Raw genomic sequence first — 22827 nt, 5'->3', positions numbered from 1 at the left:
ATTCCACTTTGATCAGGATGAAACACCCTTATAAATTGATTACAGAATACCTCAAGAATGTCTTCTGCAGCAGTTACTATTCTATCCATCTATCCATTAATATCTTGCCATAATCATTCTTCCTTCTACTTGACACTTGGAAAAAAAAAAAAAAAAAACTCTCTAGGGTTTTTCTTTGCTTGATTTGCCCATTTTTGCTCATACTCCAATTTTGTTTTTCTTACTAACTGAGTCACTCTCCTGGCTTTTTTCTTTATACTTTTCATGTAACTGATTATTACCATTATTCTTCTTCTTGTACTGTTTCCAAAAAATTTTAAAAAGTTCTTTTAGATTTTATTCTTAAGCCCCTCATTCATCCATTTTACACCTACCTTATTCAGTCTTTTGGCCTCTGGAATATCCCCCCCCCTTCACACACACACACACACATTGATGCTGTTATGTATTTCTTTGTCAGTTCCCAAGCAGTAGCTATTTCCTTAACACTCAACTCCTCATTCCATGATACAGCTCCAAGCTGTCTCCTAAGCTTGTCATAATCATTAACCTTGTACTTCCACATATATCCATTCCTCACACAAGTCTGCATAAGGCTAGACACAACCCAGGTGATCACTTCATGACTCTCACCAACTGGAGAAAGTATGAAACCCTACTCACAATTAATCCTCTGATGAAATTATAAGATCTAAAACTCTCAATCCTCGCTTGCCTTCCTTTACATGCTACCTGGGATAGTTCTCTCGAGAAATTCATTTTCCTTATTCTCAAATGCTATTTATTCGTTCCAATCTATACTGCCATAATTAAAGTTACCCATAATAATTACCCTTCCTTCTCGCTAATCCTGGGTGTTTTTAGATTTCTTCATCAGCACCATCCACATTCCCTGGCCTATCCAATTAATATGTCTTCTTGTCAACCACCACCTCACACCACACTGCCTCATAACCATTGCCGCAATTTCATCTTTCATGTCAACTTTATATGGACATAATTTCCCTGCTATCATCAGCAGCACTCCTCCTCCTCTTCTCTTCTTGTCCTTTCTATCCTCGTGAAAAATACTATATTGTTCCATTTCTATTCCAATTAGGATATCATCTTCATTCAACCATGTTTGACTCATTCCAATGATTTTTGGGATGAATAAACTCAATCAGTGAAACCATTTCACCTCCCTTATTTCTGATACTTCTGGCATTTGTAAACAAACACAGCAGTTCATTTATAGGTCTCCAGCTATTCCTATCTAAGCCACTTCTTCATTATGATTTCCTCACCACACATGCCCTTGTCCAATCACCTTTATTACCGCTTGCCACATATATCCCTTCAGTCTCAACTTCCGAACTCACATTGCAATGTACTCCATCTCAATACACACATTCACTGTTACTTTCAACATCCACTCTCTCCATGCCATATCTCTCTATCCACCTGAGCTCTTCCCCCCCCCCCCCCATTTCCATGTTTCTCTTGCATTCCTGTACTTTCTTCGTCTCTCATGCTACTACTGTTTCCACTGCCAAGCACTTTTCTCTCTTCAATACCACTCTCCTGATCTTTCACTTCTGATTCTCTTGCTTGCATAACACACTGCACTTCCATCTAGCAACACTTTCTCCAGTGCACTCACTCCAAAAGCCATTCAAATGTAACCCATCATGGCTGTATAATTCAATTCTTCCCTCAAACACAAGCCATATATCCACAATCTGTACTCCCTTCTTGTCACATGACAGAATCATTAATGGTATGCTAGCTCTGCTAGCATACCATTAATGATTCTGGCTCTCCATCTCAACTCATCATTATCATACCTTGGCAACACACTGACAACCCTTCCCCCATTACACTGTTATCTTTTACTCTTCTCAATAACCTCCTGATATTTGCCCTCACATGCTCCTTATGTCCACTTAGATTATTTGTCCCCACAACTATTACTAATTTTCTTGCTCATTTCTTCCTCTTGTCCAACGCCCGAATTACTCTACTCATTCTCCTTCCTGGATAACAGACCTTGGACTCTCTCTCTCTCTCTCACTCATTAACTAATCCTCAACTATGGAATATCTATACACTGCTATCCTGGAATCACTCATCACCTCTTTTTCCCTTTTTTTCTTTCATTCTGTTCTTTTGTGCACTTTCATTAGTTTCCACTAAACGTCTATAATCACTCTGCATGTTCCTCATTTCATTTCCAATAACTGTTTCATCAAATCTTGCATTGCAACAGTTTCACTGTCTGTTGTTCTCATAGTCTTGCTACCTCTCGTTCTGTTGCACCTTAATTCTGTTTCCTCATTCATACTTCCTTTCACTCTTTTATCACTATTTTTCACTTCCGTTTCTTTCATTTATGCCATTTTTTATTTTATTCAGTCTGTTTCACATTCATGTACTCATGGTTTAATAATATATTGCACATCCTACAAATGCACACTTTCTCTCATCTCCAGTTCATTCTCTCCACAAACACATCTCTTACATCTTTCCCAAGCATACATATTACACTGATGACATCAAATCATTTTTGAAAAGTATGTTGTTAATGCCACTTGATTTTCATGGCGCTTGCCTTGTTGCACCAGTCGATGCTTGCATGGTTGACCTCATGATTACCGCCATTGTGTTCTGTTTAAATAAGGTAATTTTAATTAATAAATCACAGCAAAAAATCATGCTAATCCTCAACTATGGAATCTCTATTCTCCTGAAAGGTTGTAAGAAGAAACTGTAGTTCTTTGATATCTCTTCTTCTTCACCGAGGAGGGAGAGAATTAATATAAACAGTGTGTGTGTGTATTGATTAAAGGTTGTAACCAATATTGGTCTGCACGGTTAGCTTGGTGGCTTTGTGCTTCACAACCATATGCCTGGGGAAGGAGTGTCCTAGGTTCAATTCCCATCGGTGACATGAGGAGCTTAAGGATCTTCCTCAGCCACAGCCAAGTTAGCCGGTCTTGGGCATGGACAGCAGGGTTTTTTCCACCAGTTTATCTGGGGTTTTTCATCCCGCAAACAGGCAAACTGGCTCAGCGAACACACATGGATTATAGTCATGAATCAGTTAAATACTACCCTTAGGGGATGCAGCAAAGAGTGATGAATCAGCTGCATTAAGGGACTCTACCTGTCCTGAAGGGATGGATGAGATCAATCAAAAATCATGCAGACACACTACTTTACCAAAAATAAACAGTGCAACACTAAAATTAAAACAATACTGTCAGTTATTACTCAAAAGAGCACTTATCTTTTCTGGAGTTCTTTTCCAACAATCACTATTATAGCTGAGATAAGTATTATGGTGGAATGGATTGAGGACAATTTCTGTTGATTCAATAATTCTTCTCTCAAGCTGGCTCTAGTTCTGCCATACATGATGTCCCTCACATGCTCTTCGATATGCAACTCAATGGATTTCTCCATCTGACCAAAATAGGACATTTTACAGTTACACCAAAGATGGTAAACTCCAGGATACTTTATGCTGTCATGTTTCAGTTTAGGTGTAATGAATAAGCAATGGAGTTTGAATAGAGGAGTAAAAGAAGTGTGGATTTTAGCGATATAGAAGTAGGGATATAACACTTTTTACATAATTACTATTTTCAATCTGGTGAGCAGGTGGATTAATTAGAAGCTTATTAATGGTATGTTTATGATAACCATTCTCCTGAAAGGTTGTAAGAAGAAACTGTAGGTCTTTGGTATCTCTTCTTCTTCACTGAGGAGGGAGAGCTCATTAATATAAACTGTGTGTGTGTGTGTGTGTATTGATTAGAGGTTGTAACCAATATTGGTTACAATCTCTAATTATGGTCATGTGTATAGAAATAATATTGTTTCCTAATAAAATGCATATTAAATTATTATTATTATTCAGGACCTCCATGGAGTCACAACTCATTATGGAAGGAACATCTTAAACAACAGTGTGTGTGTGTGTGTACACACTATACTCATGACAAATTATGATGGACAGGAATGAATAGTCAATTGGTTGACCAAGTCGTTAACATACCTGCCCTCCAACCAACGGGCTGAAGGTTAAAATTTTGCAATGGGTATGGATGCGTGTGGTTGTCTTTAAATGGGAAGTGAATTTCATCATCCACTGTGAGACCACCACCTTGCTTATTGGAGATCTGAATTAGCTTGAAAAAGTCCAGTGTTTGATCTCTATAGCAGGGATTTCAGCCCAGGTAATAAAATAATAAAATTCCCTAGCCCACCTACAGTATTAATGTACTATAGGTCTACAACTTTTCGTGGTGGCAGAGACATTTAAAAAATAGATAGCTAGATTACAGGGATGATTTAGCTGAGAGGAGTCTGAGTCAGGTGTGTGTATATAGGTGGATGCAGTGTTTAATTGCTGTTGTTTTTTTATATATTGACAGTATAGTAGTTCATGGTATGTAAGGAGATATCAGTTGTTTGGTGATGCTTTGGACTTTGTACTAGATGAACAAGGTCATCGTTATTTCAAATTACAACTGAAACAGCTAAGGCTCTGAGGTCAACAGGACACAACATACTGTATGGCCTGCATTCATTGTGGTTGATGCCATGGATCAACCACAATGAATGCAGGCCAAGCAGTTATTATGGGGCACTACCACTATGGATACATAAATTGGAGGGAGGAAAAGACATGTAACAAGATGAAAAAAAAAAAAAAAAATCTGCTGCATCATTTGATAAGGACCAGGGATTTGAGAGTGAGTGTTAGATGTCGTAAGATCATCAGTAGATGTAGCCAGAACCAAGGTAGCCACTCTGCCTGTGATCAGAGAAAGCGAACATGTAGTCTTTTCATGGGATGTTGTTTAACATGTGGAATTCTCAGCAGGGCCGGCCTTCTCTATAAAGGGGACCAGGTGCAAGAAACCATTTGGCACCCTACAATATTTTTCAAAGGTTAAAAATTAAAGGATTCGAAATAAACGTATTATAAAACCTCTTACCTGCAAATGATTTTGGCACAGGAAAACAAAAAAAAACACATTCGAAATATAATACGTTTCCACAAATGTGTACCGACTGTGCCCACTCGATCGTGGGACCCGGGTGCATCGTACCCCTCAAGATGGCCGGCCCTGATTCTCAGTCAAAAAAAGGGTTTATACATAAAACTGCAAAACTGGTTATTATGACAAATAAAGAGGCAGTTTGGGACACTGCCAACATATGCAGCTACAAGGAAACAGCATCAATAGTGAATGGAAAGTAGTATCACACTACATAACCAGGGTCAGGAGGATGAACCAAGTGGTAGTTAAATGAATGAGTAGCAATATGTGGAAGGTGGTGATAGTGAAATGTATAGTCAAATTAGCCAAGCGAATAAGAAAAGGGTGATCATTATGGGTGATTTTAATTATGGCAATATAGACTGGAATGATGAGATAGCAACTGGAAGTAATGAAAATGAGTTTCTTGAGTTTTTGAGGGATAACTACCTCAGACAGTATGTAACAGAGGGCATGCAAGGATTCAGGATCTTGAATTTGGTCATCTAATGAGAGATGTAATTATAAATGAGGTATCAAATCATCCACCAATTGGTGAGAGTGACCATGAGGTGATTACCTGGATGGTTGCCAGCAGTGCGAGGACCTCTGTGAGAAAAGGGTATATGTGGAACTACAAGGGGGAATGATTGTGAAGAGCTCAGGAGACAGCTTGCAGCTGTAGCATAGAATGAGGAGTTAGCTGGAAAAGCGATCAATGCAGCTTGGAGGATTTTGACACTGACATGTAGAAAAAGGGAGATTCTTGTTCCGTTGTATAAGGCTTTGATTAGCCACACATGGACTACTGTGCCCAGAGTTGGTCACCGGGTTTTCAGAAGGATGAAGAGATGTTGGAAAGGGTCAAAAGGCGAATGACTAAGGTAGTTTCTGACCTCTGGAATGTCGAGTATGAGGAAATATTGAGAAGATGTAATTTGCAGAGTCTGGTGGATAGGAGGAAGAGGGGAGATATGATAGAGATCTACAAGTTAGTAAGGGGTTGTTATAGGATCAATGATGGAGAAGTTCTACAGAGAATAGTGGGAGATCAGGGGAGAACCAGAGGTCATCCCTGGAAACTGTATAAAGAGGGTGTGAGTAGGGGAGTGAGAGGCAGGTTTTTCATGCAGAGTTGTGAATGATTGGAATGCCTTGCCTGAGAGTGTGGTGTCTGCAAGGAGTTTAAGTGTGTTTAAGACACGGTATGATGAGACGTGTGTGATAAAAGGACCTCCCAGATGAGTCTTTGACTCCATGAGGTCTTGGGGTAATAATAATACTAATAATAAAGCTGTGGCTACAAAACAAGAAATCATTGTGGAGAAAAATATAAAGAAAAAGGTGATAAATATGCTCCTGAGCAATACAATGTGCAGGCAAAAAGGGTAAGGAGTGTGGTAAGGAGGGCTAAATCAGATTATGAGAGAAAATCAGCTAAGCAGACAAAAAGAAATCTTAGCAAAAAACTATGTAGTGAGAAAAAGGAAAAATTATTATGGAAGGGTAACTTTTATCAGTGCCAATTGTGCAGAAGCAAAGAAATAGTTAACTTATTAAGTAATCACCTTGCAAGGGTATATTATCCAGATGGAAATTTTGTATTTGCCACTATAACAGCAGAGGCTGATTTGAGAATTGAGGTAGACAAATTGGAAGTGATCAGCTTATTGAAAAATATCAATGTGAATACAGCAGAGGGATTGGATGGTATGTCAGCTCATGTGTTGTGAGAATGTCTTGATATTCTCACATCAAGACATTATATGAGAGTGTCTAATATTAAATTTTTAAATTTTAATTGCATTAAAATCCTGTCCTCTTTCCAACTAACAAGGGAATGGAAAGAGGGCAATATAATCCCATTATATGAAGAAATTGAAAGTTTTTTCACTTGGTTATACTATAAATCAAAGGTGCCAAGAAATTATATTCTTGTAATCCTTTATCCTAGTGTAAGCAAACAATGTTTGTGTGCAAAGTATCTTCATGACTGGGCTACTTGTATATGGTGGCTAATGACTTCATCAATTGCATTAAAATCCCACAATGCAAAGCATACATCCTTAAGACATGTATGCCTTGCGTTGTGGGATTCTAATGCAATTGATGAAGTCATTAGCCACCATATACAAGTACACAACCTTATTATTAAAATACTCTGGATTTAAAGACTGATGTTGAAAGTTTTTTTCACTTAGTTATTAAAGATGCCAAGGCAACTGATGTGAAGTCATTAGCCACTATAAGCAAGTAGCCCAGTCATGAAGATACTTCATGTGCAAACATCATTTGTTTAAGCTTGGATAAAGGATTAAATCAAGAATATAATTTCTTGGCATCTTCAATTTATTTTCTTTTATATATAAAGAAAGCTATAAAATGAAAGCGGCAAATTACAGACCAGTCAGGATCTCAAGAATAGTGGTTAAGATAGAACTCAGAAATGCATGAGTAATAATGTAATACTCTATGGTGAGTAGCACAGTTTTGTAAAAGATAGATCCTGCTATCTTTTACAAAACCATCTCCGTTTTCCAATTCAATTGGAAAACGGAGATGGCTACACTATGATACTGCTGAACTTTGCAAATGCATTTGACAGCTTAAGAAACTAATATAAGATGGATCATATGGGAATGGATATGTTGGAAGTTTTCCTCACTTGGTTAGACTATAATAAATCCAAGTGTAAGCAAAAAGTTTGCACCTGAAGTATCTTAAGGACTGAGGCAACTCATGGTAAAGGTGGACCAAGCTCCCATCACTACTTGTCTTAATATCTCCCATAATGCAAAACACATCTCCTTGCGGACATGTATAATGCTATGCATTAAGGGAAGGGCCACTACCCAGACCAGTTTCGATCTTTATTGAGGTCTCGTCAGTGGAAGCCAGACCCAGAGGTGGTGATACTAAGATGGAAGCAATGGAGAAGTCATATTTACCTATACAAGTTGCCAAAAGGTGTCTCACCGTATTATTAAATTACTCTGGATTTAGAGGAAGATGTTGGAAGTTTTTTCACTTGGTTAGACTATAATAAATTTAGTTTAATCCTTTATCCAAGTGTAAGCAAACAAATTTTGCACTTGAAGTATCTTCAGGACTGAGGCAACTTGCAGTAAAGGTGGACCCAAGCTCTCATCACTACTTGTATCTCCAATAATGCATAATGAGAGCTTGGTCCACCTTTACCATGAGTTGTTGTCTCAGTCCTGAAGATACTTCAGGTGCAAATTTTGTTTGCTTACACGTGGATAAAGGATTAAACTAAATTTTTTATAGTCTAACCAAGTGAAAATCCAAAGTAATTTAATAATAAGGTGAGACACCTTTTGGCAACTTGTATAGGTAAATATGACTTCTCCATTGCTTCCACCTTAGTATCACCACCTCTGGGTCTGGCTCGAACTGACGAAACCTCAATAAAGGTTGAAACTGGTTGGGATAGTGCCCTTCCCTTAATGCATAGCATTATACATGTCTTTGCAAGGAGATGTGCTTTGCATTATGGGAGATACTTTGACAAGTAGTGATGAAAGCTCTTGGTCCACCTTTACCAAGAGTTGCCTCAGTCCTGAAGATACTTCAGGTGCAAACTTTGTTTGCTTACACTTGGATAAAGGATTAAACAAAATTTATTATGGGAATGGATATGAAGTTAAAGGCATGGATGGGTGGCTGATGGTCAGCTACCAGAGTAGTATATGGTAGAGTGTGGAATTTAGGAGAGATCGAGGGTAACTAGTACAGTACAGTACTCAAGGATCTTTGCTAGGGTCGCTACTTTGTAATATGTATATTATTGATATAGGGAATGATTTGAGGCAGGGGGGGGTTTCAGTTGTTTGCCAATGATGCAAAACTACAGAGGGGACAATAGTTGATAAAAGTGTTGTAGACATTCTGTAGGATGATTTATTATTATTATTATTACTGAAGACCCCATGGAGTCAAGGACTCATCTGGGAGGTCCTTTTATCATACACACAGCTCATCATACCATGCTTTAAACACACTGAAATTCTGTGTAGACACCACACTCTCAGGCAAGACATTCCAATCATTCACAACTCTGCATGAAAAAAACCTGCTTCTCACTCCCCTACTCACACCATCTTTATACAGTTTACAGGGATAACCTCTGGTTCTCTACCTGATCTCCCACTATTTTCTGTAGAAACTCTCTGGAATTGATCCTATAACAACCCCTTATTAACTTATAGGTCTCTATCATATCTCCCCTCTTCCTACTGTCCACTAGACTCTGCAAGTTGCATCTTCTCAATCTTTCCTCATACTCGACATTCCAGAGGTTAGAAACTACCTTAATCAGTCTCCTCTGGACCCTTTCCAACATCTCTTCATCCTTCTGAAAACCAGGTGACCAAATCTGGGCACAATAGTCTATGTGTGGCTTAATCAAAGCCTTATATAATGGAACTAGATTGTTCCATTATATAAGGAATGATGCAGAGTTCCTTATATAATGGAACTCTGCATCATTCCCAGAAGCCTTTGAGTTGTCTTCACAATTTTGGCAATGTGTTCCCTAAATTTTAGATCCTTATCCACTATCACCCCCCAGATCTCTTAGTTCCTCCACCTCCGACAGTATATCCTCACCAAGCATAAATTCTGCATCGCATCTTTGTTTCCCAAATTGTAAAACCTTACATTTTGCAATATTGAACTCACATTCCCATGTGCACTCACTCAATTTATTCAAGTCTTCTTGTAGAGCTACAACATCTTCTCTTTTCCTCATGGTTTGTCCCAACTTCACATCATCTGCAAACAACTGAATATCTCCATCCATATCTTCACCAATATCATTAATATACAAGTTCAACAGTAATGGCACTAAAACAGACCCCTGAGGCACACTGCTAGTGACTTTCCTTTTCCTGGATGTTGCTCTCCCCATACACAACTTGTTGATACCTATCAGACAGCCATTCTCCAATCCAATGCACTAATCTAATATCCAACCCCCATCCGCTCTGGTTTGACTATCAACTTATCATGTGGTAATCTATCAAAATCCTTTGCAAAATCTAAGTATATTACTGTGTATCCTTCTGCTCTATCCAAAGAAGCAGTCACCTTATTGTAATAAGTAAGTAGAATTGCCAGTTACTACTCTAAGGTCTAATAACAACAAATTTGTAATTAAGTTTAGGCAAATATCCCGCACACTAATAATACTAGTAGTGCACAACTTTTATAGCAGCTCTTACTCAAACAATCACTCATATACAATTAATTATTTCAACAATAACTTATCTAAATCCGCAGCTCTTCTTGCACATCACCGCTACGGTTGCCTCCCCTTACCATTACCACATAACCATTAATGTTTTAATGGTTATGCACTTTGTGATGAACAGATTACATACTCTATATTACATTAATGATAATGGATCAGAGAAAATTGATAAGAATAGGGATTTGGGAGTGATGATGGACAAAATTGAAGTTCAGAGGAGATATTGCAAAAGTGGCAAAGTAGCTCAAAGGATTATTTGTATGTTGAAGAACACACTGACAAATAATAATAGGAAGGCTATCTCTCTTGACTACTGTGCCACATCTTGACTACTGTGCATGCACAGATTTGGTCATCTGGGTTTGTTCTGGATCAGGAGGTGGTGGAGAGGATCCAGAAACGAGTAACCCAGCTGGTGACAGGCTTGCAAAATACTCCCTCTGAGAATAGGTTGAGAATGTGTGAGTTGCTAAGTTTAGTTGGCAGGAGGAAAAGAGGAAGCATGATAGAAACATACTCTTATAAGTTACTAAAGGGGTTGTATAAGATTGACACAAGAAAATTTTCAATCCATGATAAGGAGAGAGAGAATCTCTCTCTGGAAGTTCAGTATGACTGGGGTTAGGAAGGGTGTTTATACTAGATTTTTTCTTGGAAAGTGGTAAATGACTAGTATGGATTGTCAGAGGTAGTTGTGATGCTCCAACAGTGAATGAGTAAGGAGAGGTATGATAGGGTATTGTGAGGTATTGTGAATAATGGTTAGTGTGAGCTTCCTGCAATCAGTTCTGCCTTGTATAATAATATGTAATTTATTGCTTCGTTTTCTTAATATTTTTATTTACATATTGTTTCTTTTTGTTACAGACTATTGACTGTGACATTTATGACAAAATCAAAGATTATATTCAGCTTATTAGTAGGACTGAGTTACTAACTTGTGCTGCATGTCAGTCTTCTTTTACAACTATTCAAGAACATGCACAAATGGTAAGTAAAATTAGTCATAGTTATTATTATAGCACATTAAAATTTTGATCTTTATTGATAAAAGTATATTTTTAAAATAGCCTTGTGACTGAATATATAGCATATTTTGTTTATTTTAGAAGTTCCTTTTATGACAAAATACTAAGAGAATTACAGGTGGTAGCTAAGCTGAATATAATTTTGGAATAGCCATCCTGAATCACAATAGATGCCCTGAGACATCTGTCCAACATTAATTTAACTGTTCTTTCCTTCCATGAAGTATCTGCTTGTGTGATGGGGGTGTGGAGAGATATAGTGATGCTCATCCTTTTCATGCTTTCTTTATTTTTTAATTCATAGGCATTAAAGAATAAAGGCTTACTTTGTTTTTCATTTGCAAAGTACTGTTCACATTTATTTTAAGCTTGCATTTGAATGGCTTTAGTGTTGGGAATTTAGAAAGGCTATTGTTTCTGAGAAGACACAGAGTCAAGAAGATAATGCAGTAAACGAGCAGAGGCTATTTGTGAAGCAGAACAGCACAACCAAACAGATTGTACAACAGGAGGAAGATGGATACAAGGTTGAAGATGTAGTTGCAGGAGGACAAGGTGATGGAATGCATAAAGGTGAGAATAAGACAGATAGGAATGAGAATCAGGATCAGGGAAATGGGAGAGGTCACACTGAAGAGAGAGGTATGGTATAGCAGTTAGAATAGAGAATGTTGGAGCTGGTAGAAAGGCCTGAAGGACACAGGGATTGTTATATTTGTACAGAAATGTGAGGAGTATTCAAAACAAGAGAGCTGACTTTGTTGCACTGATTGAGTCAGTATGACCAAATATAATTGGAAAAAGTGAAACTTGGTTATCTGAGAAGGATGTGATGTTGGGAATAGAAACAGAAGGATATATAATTTTTCAGAAGGAAGAAATGTGAAAAGAGGAGGGAGAGTGCTGTTAATGATTACAGAGGAATTGTGTTCACAAATTGTGGAAGTTGATTGCATGCACAGATTTTAAATCTATAGTGTGAAGTTGAAATAAATAGGCAAGTATATCTGATAGAATGCAGTTATAGGCCAGGGAATGCAGAGAATACCGATTGTGAAATGTTGTAGTTATTATTATCTGACCTTCATGAAGTCAGACTCATTGTGGGAGGCACACACACTATTGCACACAATGCTCATCCAACTGTGCCTTAAACTGATTCAATGTGTCTACATTCACAACACACTTGGGAAATGCAGTCCACTCATCAACTACTCTCCATGTAAAGAGCCTACTCCTCACACCCTCTTTATACAGCTTCCAGCGATGACCTCTTTTTCTATTCTTATCTCCCATTCTATGAAAAATCTCTTCTATGTCAACCTGATAACAACCCCTGACTAGCTTATACGTCTCAATCCTATCCCCCTCCCCCTTCCTCCTATTCACGAGGCTTTGCAACTTAGATTCTCTCAATCTGTCCTCATACTCCACATTTTAACATATCCTCATCACCATGAAAACCTGGCGACAAATCTGTGCACAATAATCCATGTGAGGCCTGATCAAGGCCTTATGCAATAGCATCATAATCTCTTTGTTTCTGCATGTCAGGGTTCTCCGAATCATTGCCCTTATCCGATGTGATGTCTTCACAACTTGTGGCACCCCTGAATTTCAGGTGCTTGTCCCTAGATCTCTCATCTCCTCCACTTCCTTTAAAGTTTCCCTGCCAAGTGTATACTTTGCATTCCATCATTGCTTACCAAATCTCAAAAGCTTACACTTTGCAACAATGAATTGACAGTTTTCCACTTTCTTACCTTCCCATTCATGCAATCTATTCAAGTCCTCCTCTAAGGCCATAACATACACTTGACTCTGCATTGCTCTATGCAATTTTGCATCATCTACAAACAGCTGCATATCACTAGTTAAACCCATTCCAATATCATTAACATACAAATTGAACAACAACGGACCCAAAACTGACCCCTGCGGTTCACCACTAGTGATCTTCCTCTTACGGGATACTGCACCCCCATATGCAACATTCTGATACCTATCTGACAGCCAGCCACTGATCCAACTTAGAAGTGTGTTATCCAATCCAATATGTTTCAATTTATTTATTAGTTAGTTGTGTGGCAATCTATCAAAAGCTTTTGTAAAATCCAAGTACACCACTGTAAGGAAAACCTCTTAGTGCGTGCGAATTCCATATGCACGATAATCATTTAGCATGAGTGAGTGCAATTATACCATTTCCTGCTTTAAGTGAGTGATTAATCAGTTAAGGAGAATTTTTTACATCATGCAAAATTTTTTGTTGTCAATCTGCAGTGAGCGGCTGCACTTTTTAATGTAGCAGACAATAGCAGTGCGGTGGGTGGTGGCCGGCTACACTTGGCAGTTGACTTAAAGCTATCATTGCAAGCACATGCAATCTCTGTTCTCTTGCTCAATCACTTTTCCTTCATTGTGTTTTAATTTAGATATGTGTAAGATTTTATTATATTTAACCCCTGATATGGAAAAGAGAAAGACTGATAAAGAAAGCTGCAGTAATAAAAGAACCGTGTGGCAGAAGGTCTCACCTTACTGTGCAAATGATTTCATTGGTTTTAATAACCCAGCTGAACATTATTAAAGAAAATCAGCACATTTGGAAAAGAACTTCGATTTAATGAACTTGGATAATAAAGATGTGAGAAACTTGTTCGATTCCCATTGAGAACAGTTAAGCGAGAATGATCTCCTTCAACTAGAAGAACAGCGTGCATATGAAGAAGAAGATAAAGAGTGCAAACAAGAAGAGAATGTTACAAAAAAGAAGCTTACTACAACAGAATTTCTGCTAGTTTTCAATCGCATTGAGCATGCTAAGGAAATTTTGTTTGATGCTGATCCTGATATGGGATGAAGCTTCGAAGTTTGCCGAAATCTTGATAAAGCAGTCGCCAGCTATAGCAAATTGCATGACAAGATGAAAACATTGAGCACTATTCAAACATCTTTACTTAATTTTTTTGTAAGAAAGTAGCTCAATCAAATGTTTTGACATTAAATAAAAATTTAAGCAATTGATTTTTATTAACTTTGATGATTTTATCCTCTAATATAGATTATACATAATTTTTTTTTTCAAATTTAAGCTGATTGATGAATTATAATTATTCCTATTGTATATTGTATTCTCTTAACGTGCATTAATTAATGGATGCCGGCCTGGTTGGCCGAGTGGTTAGTGCATCTGCTCTCCAGCCAAAAGGCTGTGGGTTTGAATCCTGCTGTGGGCATGGATGTTGATGACTGTCTGTGAAAATACTAGTCGTAGTGGTAGATGGTGCAGTTGCAGCTCATTAGTTGGTGGACTGATTGGTGGAGGTAGAGTGGGTGCTCTCCCTCGATGAGTGTTTGAACTCCCTGGAAGTGTCACGTAATAATAATAATAATAATAATAATAATCATAATAATTCATTAATCACATTAAGCAAGGTTTTCCTGTATATGCATCTCCCCTGTCCAAGGTATTTGTCACTTTTTTATAGTACAAAAGTAAGTTAGTAAAACATTATCTACCTTTAAGAAACTCATGCTGATAAACACAGAGAATACTGCTATTATCAACCCATTTCTGTATCCTACTTCTCACTAATCTCCCCAGTATCTTCACAACTCCAGATATACAGATTGGCCTATAATTTGAGGCTAAAGCCTTATCACCATCTTTATGCAGTGGAACAATTTTACCCTCCTTCCAATCCCTTGGTACCTGTGCTGTTGTAAGACTCTTGTTAAACAGGCATGATAATGTTACTTCCAATTCCCTGGAACATTCCCTTCAGATGCATGACGATATACCATCACAACCTATTGCCTTATCGACATAAAAGTTATTTATATCCTCAAATACCTCCTTCTCACTCAAATTTAAGCCATCCTCTCCTGTGTCCTCTACACTTAACTTTCTGATGATTCCACTTTGATCAGGATGAAACACCCTTATAAATTGATTACAGAATACCTCAAAAATGTCTTCTGTAGCAGATACCATTCTACCATTTTCATCCATTAACATCATTTCATCACAATCATTCTTCCTTCTACTCGCCACATATCTAAAAAAACTATATATATATATATATATATATATTTTTATTTTTTTTTGCCTGATTTGTCAATTTCTGCTCATATGGCACTTTTGTTTTCCTTACTGAGTCACTCTCCTGGCTTCTTCTTTATACTCCTCATGTAACTGATTATTACCATTATTCATCTTGTACTGCCTCCAAAGTACCTTCTTCTTCTTCCAGATTTCATGTTAAGCTCCTCATTCATTCATTTTACACCTAGATGAGTGAAAATGGATGAATGAGGAGACTTTCGGCCTTTGAAATACATTCACACATTGATGCTGTTATGTATTTCTTTGTCAGTTCCCAAGCAGCATTTATCTCCTTACCACTCAAATCCTCATTCTAAGCTATAGCTCCAAGCTGTATTCCCCATTATTCTCCTGTTACTGAAATGTGTGAGAAGAAAGGGGCATTGGTCAATCTATATGTTAACAACATTAGGAAGAGTCTAACAAGAGATGTGCAATTATTTGCTGATGATGCAAAAATAGACAGCACAATCAGAGATGCTACTGATATCCAACACTTACATAATGACTTGAATAGGCTGGAAATTGGGGCAAATGGAAATGGCTGTCAGTTTAATGTAAATGTCAAGTTATGCACTTTGGCACGATGAGATTTCCTGCAGCAGGTGTGCTGGATGATAGGATGCACAAGGCATGTTTTCCAGGCAGTAAAATGAGTAGAGTGATTGAGGCATTGCATATGAGGAGGGAGCGAGCAGAGGAGTTGATGGTTTTAATCGGCATGAATAATTTCACAGAGGACAAAGAGCAAGTCAAAATGGATATCAGGAGGCTGCTTAGAATAGTGTGAGAGGAAGGGTATTCACCATATTGCCTAGGTATGACTGTGGTGAGATGAGGCGGAGAGCAAGGATTATGAATGATATGCTGGCTGAAATGTGTGAGGAGACGGGAGTACAGTTTGTTAATGTGTGGAATGAGTTTGAAGGAAGAAGTGAACTGTATGGGAGTGATGAACTGCATTTGAGTGGTTATGGTGTGAGTCACCTGGAGAGACTGCTGCTGGAAGGTAGAGAAGCGAGTAGAGTGAGAGAGAATGAATAAGATCAAGCAGGAAGTGATGTGGAAGAGCAGGAGAGTAAGACAGGATAGATTGAAGAGATGGTTATGAATGAGAAAGTGAGTGGTATGAGTATAGAAAATGAGAGAATGGGTGTGCAAGAGGAGCAGGGAAACGGGGAGGCTCATGGTGGACAGAGGTACACAGCGTGAGAAAGATGGATGCTCCGAGAGGCAGTGAGAGCATGTGTAGACAGGAAAGAAATGGGATGACCTGGGATCAAGAGGAAACAGGTGGAATTGAAAAGGGTTTTAAAATAAATAAGCTAAAGGGAAATATCCCCAGTTGAGCATGGAGAGATCACATCGAGTGAGTGGTATCAGTGGAACTAGCTGTAGATCCAGAAACGAGCTGTTGTGTTTGTATACTAATGCTAGAAGTATAAGAAACAAGGCAGATGAAATGGTTGCATTAATTGCATCTGTTCACCCCAAGATTGTCGGAATAAGTGAGACATGGTTGAAAGAGGACAACATTCTGACAGGAATAGAGATGGAAGGGTATAATGTGTTTCGTGAGGATAGAAGGGGTAAAAAGGGAGGGGAGTGCTATTGATGATAGAGAAAGAGTTATGTCTATACAAAGTAGAGATGCAAGAGGGAAATAGTGCCAATGGTTTTGAGGCAGTATGGTGTGATATAGAGGTGAATGGAATCAAATACTTGGTTGGATGTTGTTATAGACCAGGTAATGTGGATGACGGTGATCATGAAATTTATAATCAAATTAGCCAAGCAAATAAGAAAAGGGTGATCATTATGGGTGATTTTAATTATGGCAATATAGACTGGAATGATGAGATAGCAACTGGAAGTAAAGAAAATGAGTTTCTTGAGTTTTTGAGGGTTAACTACCTCAGACAGTATGTAACAGAGGGCACGCAAGGATTCAGGGTCTTGGATTTGGTCATCTCATCAGAGGATGTAATGATAAATGAGGTGTTAATAAATCATCCACCAATTGGTGGGAGTGACCATGAAGTGATTACCTGGGCGGTTGCCAGCAGTGTGAGGACCTCTGTGAGAAAAGGGTATGTGTGGAACTACAAAGGGGGGGGGGGATTATTAACAGCTCAGGAGACAGCCTGCAGGTATAGGGGGGATTTTAAAAAACTATCTAGTAGATGCAATGTCTAAGTGTATTCCAAGGGTGAGAAGGTTAAATAAGGTAGGTGTGAGATGGATGAATAAAGAGATTAAGCATGCGATACAGAGAAAAAGGGCATTGTGGAGGCAGTATAAGAGAAGTGGAAATAACCAATTCCATGAGGTCTACAAAGACCAGGCAAGGAAAGTGACTTGGTTGGTGAGGGTAGCTAAAGAGAGGTATGAACTGCAGTTAGCTAATGAAGCCAAAAAGAATCATAAGGAGTTCTTTCAATATGTAGACAGCAAAAGAAAGAATGATTATGGAAGGATGACATTGATAGGAGACAGCTGTTGCAGAATGTGTGGTGGAAATACTTAATGAGTAATTCATAAAGGTCTTTCAATCTTGTGAATGTGACTTCATGGAGAGATTGAGAGCAGTAGATGATGGGGAGGAGAGACTGACTGTAAGTGTGCAAGAGGTGTATGGAGAGTTGAGTAAACTAGATGTTAATAAGGCTGTGGGACTTGATAATATATCACCATGTATTCTGAAGGAATGTGCCAGTGAGTTGACACCTGTCTTGACATATTTTTTTAATACGAGTCTTGCACTCGGTTAAGTCCCTAAGGAGTGAAAGGAGGACAAGATTGTGCCACTTCATAAAGGAGGTGATAGCACTCAGGCATCAAACTATAGGCCTATCTGTGTGTTGTGGTTTTAAGTTGTTGGAGAAGCTTATGAGAACTAGGATCCAGAGTTGGGTTGACAACAATGGTATTATCTATGATGGACAGCATGGATTTGCTAAAGGGAGGTCATGTTTTAGTAATCTACGTACTTATTACAATAAAATGACAGCTTCCATGGACAGAGGAGAAGGATACACAGTAATATACTTAGATTTCGTTGATAAGAGTACCTCATGATAAATTGATAGTCAAACTAGAGCAGATGGGGTTGGATATTAGATTAGTGCATTGGATTGGAGACTGGCTATCTGATAGATATCAACAAGTTGTGTATGGAGGAGCAATATCCAGGAAAAGGAAAGTCACTAGTGGAGTGCCTCAGGGGTCTGTTTTGGAGGCCATTACTGTTTAACTTGTGTATTAACGATATAGGTGAAGATTTGGATGGAGATATTTAGTTATTTACAAATTATGCGAAGTTGGGACGAACCATGAAGAGTAGTGAAGATGTTGTGGCCTTACAAGAAGACTTGAATGAATTGAATCATTGGACACGGATATGGGGATGTGAGTTCAATGTTGCAAAATGTAAGGTTTTAAAATTTGGAAAACAAAGATGGGATGCAGAATTTATGCTTGGTGAGAATATATTGTTGGAGTTAGAGGAAATAAGAGATCTGGTGGTTGATAGTGGATAAGGATCTGAAATTTAGGGGACACATAGCCAGAATTGTGAAGACAACACAAAGGCTTCTGGGAATGATGGTGAGGACACTGACGTGTAGAAGTGGGAAGATTCTTGTTCCATTGTATAAGGCTTTGATTAGGCCACACATGGACTATTGTGCCCAGATTTGGTCACCTCGTTTTCAGAAGAATGAAGGGACTTTGGAAAGGGTCCAAAGGTAATGGACTAAGGTAGTTTCTGACCTCTGGAATGTCGTACGAGGAAAAATTGAGAAGATGTAATTTGCAAATTCTGGTAAATAGGGGAAAGAGGGGAGATATCATAGATACCTACAAGTTGGTAAGGGGTTGTTATAGGATCAATTCCGGAGAAGTTCTACAGAAAATAGTGGGAGATTGGGGATGAACCAGAGGTCATCCTTGGAAACTGTATAAAGAGGGTGTGAGTAGGGGAGTGAGAAGCAGGTTCTTTTCGTTCAGAGTTGTAAATGATTGGAATGCCTTGCCTCAGAGTGTGGTGTCTGCAAGGAGTTTGAATGTGTTCAAGGCACGGTATGATGAGCTGTGTGTGTGTGTGTGTGATAAAAGGACCTCCCAGATGAGTCTTTGACTCCATGAGGTCTTGGGGTAATAATAATAATATTAATAATAATAATGTATGAATCATAGAATGGAAGCGAGCAAGACTGTGGAAGTGAAAGAAAGTATAGCTGATGAAATGAAAGCAAGTGACACTGTGGAAGAAAAAGAAAGTAAGAATGACTAAATGAAAGAATCAACTGGCAGATTGTGTAATTGCCAGGATGCAAGACTTGAAAACTGAGTTGATCAGAATGAGAAGCGAGATGAAAAATATGTATAGTAATCTAAGAAGTTTAGTGGATAAAAATGAAAGAATGCTTAGGATGAAGGAAAGCAGAGAAAAAGAGTTGATGAAGGACTTCAAAATAGCAATGTGTGTTAATTCCATTATTTAAGGTGTGGTAAACAAGATTTGTAAGGTATGTTTTCTAGGAGAGAGAATTAGTAGGATAATTGATGTGTTAGATATGAGAAGAAGATGAGCAAGAAATTTGGAAGTGGTTATTGAAAAAAGTGATTTGGTTGGTTGGATATCAGGAGGTTGCTGAGGAGAAAGATAACAGTGTAGTTGGAAAGATAGTTGGTGTGTTGCCAAAATATGATAATGAAAAACTGAGACAGAAAGCAGGGATCATGAATAGCTGTGTGAGGACATGGGATTTGTACAAAATTGATGGATTGCATTTAAATGGATTTGGTGTGAGTCAGGTAGAGAAACTGTTGCTGCAAGGTGGAGTAGATGGAATAGATGAGACTGGATAGCAGTAGTAATTTGGAGCGCTGACTTGCTGTCAGATAGGTATCAGAAAGTTGTATATGGGGATGCAGTATCCTGAAAGAGGAAAGTCACTAGTGGTGTGCTATGGTCTGTATTGGGCCATTGTTGTTCAACTTGTATATTAATGATACTGTATTCGGACAAGTTTAACTGGTTATATGCAACTTTTTGCAAACGATGCAAAATTGGGAAGAACAGTGTGGAGTATAGCAGACATTGTGGCTTTACAGGAGGATTTGACTTATGGGTGGTGCAACTTTAAAGGAGATAGAGGAAATGAAAGATGTAGAGTAGTGGTTGGACAAGGACCTGAAATTCAGCCGCCACATTGCACAAGTTGTGAAGTCATCAAATTGGATAATGGTAATGATGCTATGGACCTTGGCATGCAGAAATAGAGGTTATGATTCCATTATAGAGGATGTTATTTTTTATGCCTCATATGGATTTATTGTGCACAGATTATTGTAATTATTGGTCAACTTATTTTTCATGGTGACAAAGAAAGGGTTTCGGAGAAGATTCACAAAGTATAAAGACAGACTGAGAGAATGTAATTTGCAAAGCCTCATGAATAGGAGGAGGGTGGATATAATTATTATTATTATGTGACACCTCCAGGGAGTCCAAAGACTCATCGAGGGAGAGTGTGCCAACAGCATCAAACGATTGATTCCCTTCCAACTACTAACCGCGCTCAAACTTGTTTAACTTTTTGCTGAGCCATTAGTAGCAGAGACTCTACCAATCGACCAACCTTTGCTAGCTAGCAAAGGTTGAATTTAAGGTACAGTTTTGATAAGTTTTGTGTGTGACAGTGTGTATTTCCGATGAGTCTAACTCCATGGAGGTCTGATGCTAATAATAATAATAATAATAATAATAATCATAATCATCTTTGTAACTCCTTTATCCCCCTTAGAACCTAAGAGACCAAATCTGCACACAGTAGGATGTGGTTGTTTATCAAAGCCTTGTAAAGATCAAAATGACTTCCTTATCCTTACATTTCAATATTCATTTCATCATCACAGTTATCCTCTGTGCTATGTAAATTTTGAACTTGAACTCCTTGTCCACAATAACGCACTCTATAGACATATTCCACCACTTCAGTTTCTCAGGCGTAATCCCACCACAATAATATGCTGTTGGAAATCTCATCATGCCAAAGTACATTACTTCACACTTATTAACATGTTAGCCATTGTCATTTTCCCACAGTTACAAATTATTCCAATCACTCTGTAAGTGCTGTATATTACCAGCATCCCTGATTTCTCTCCTATCTTTGCATCATCAGCAAACAATTGAACATTTTCCTGACAGGTCCTTCCCAATTCCCAATATTGTTAATCTACGGTTACATTAATGATATTGGGAATAGTGGTTATCTCGAGGATCAGTTAATGAACTGATCCCCAAGATACACCACTAGTCACCTTAAATTTGGCAGATTCACATCTCTCTCTCTCTGTATATTACTTTCCATTGTCTGTTTCCCATCCACCCATTTATCAAAGTCCATAGTCGATATCTAATTCCATATCTTCAAATTTATGCAATAGCCTTTCATGTAGTATCTCATTAAATGCCTTAGCTGAGTCAATCAGTATCATAATATATATCCATTCCCTTTATCCAACTCGGTTGTAACATTATTATGAAATGAGCTAATTGTTCAAACATAACCTCCCTTTAGTGAACCCATGCAATTTCTTGCAAATTATGGCTTGTCAGTCAACTCATTTCTCTGAGTTCTTACCAACTTCTCTGAAGTCTTTACCACCACTCCAGAGATACCAATAGCTTGGTAGTTAGGCACATCCGTTTTTGTTTACAATTGTATAATGGGACTGTCATATATCTTTCTGATACTGTGGAATCTTTCCTGAGCCAAGACTCAAATTATACAGCCATGTCAAGAGCCTAGTCAGTTCATCTGAATATTCCTTTAACTTAACTGCTGATATTCCATTTGTCCTTATTGTGGAATTGTTATCCAAGTTATGCAAGTTCTAGAATCCCTTTCTCATGCACCTCTATATCTTCATCCAGTGTAATGCACTGTGCACCATATAACATACACAAAGGTGATATACTGGTGTCCAAAACCTAAGGATAAACACTATTTCTGAAGATTACAACTGCAAATCCAAGTTGCAGATTACAACTGCAACTCAGCCTGGTTGGCTGAGTGGTTAGCATATCTGCTCTCCAGCCAAAAGGCTGCGGGTTTGAATCCCACCATGGGCATGAATGTTTGTGATTGTCTGTGGAGATACTTGTGGTGGTGGGCGGTAGATGGCGTTGGTGTATTGAGTAATGGAGACGGACAGATGTACAGTAGGTGTCCTCCCTCGATGAGTTTTTGGACTCCCTGGAGGTGTCATGTAATAATAATAATAAAAATTTAGAAGAATCAGTTTGTGGCAATTTGCATAACTGACTATTTATAGTAGAAAGTGGGCACACATTCAATTTTTGAAATTGTACACAAA

At 38.3% G+C, this 22827-nt stretch overlaps 1 protein-coding gene across 1 annotated transcript in view; it reads left to right on the top strand.

The window, feature by feature from the left end:
* nwk (FCH and double SH3 domains nervous wreck) overlaps positions 1-22827 on the top strand; it is a 493235-nt gene that overhangs the window by 156390 nt on the left and 314018 nt on the right. Inside the window, exon 9 of the mRNA XM_090406304.1 lies at positions 11170-11292. Coding sequence (XP_090262430.1) covers positions 11170-11292 — 123 coding nt within the window. The remainder of the gene's footprint in view (positions 1-11169; positions 11293-22827) is intronic.

Source organism: Typopeltis vanoorti, chromosome 16, assembly GCF_054136105.1.
Source record: "Typopeltis vanoorti isolate ZY-2024b chromosome 16, IOZ_Tvanoo_1.0, whole genome shotgun sequence".
NCBI lineage: Eukaryota > Metazoa > Arthropoda > Arachnida > Uropygi > Thelyphonidae > Typopeltis > Typopeltis vanoorti.
This window is presented reverse-complemented; position numbering and strand designations above follow the sequence as displayed.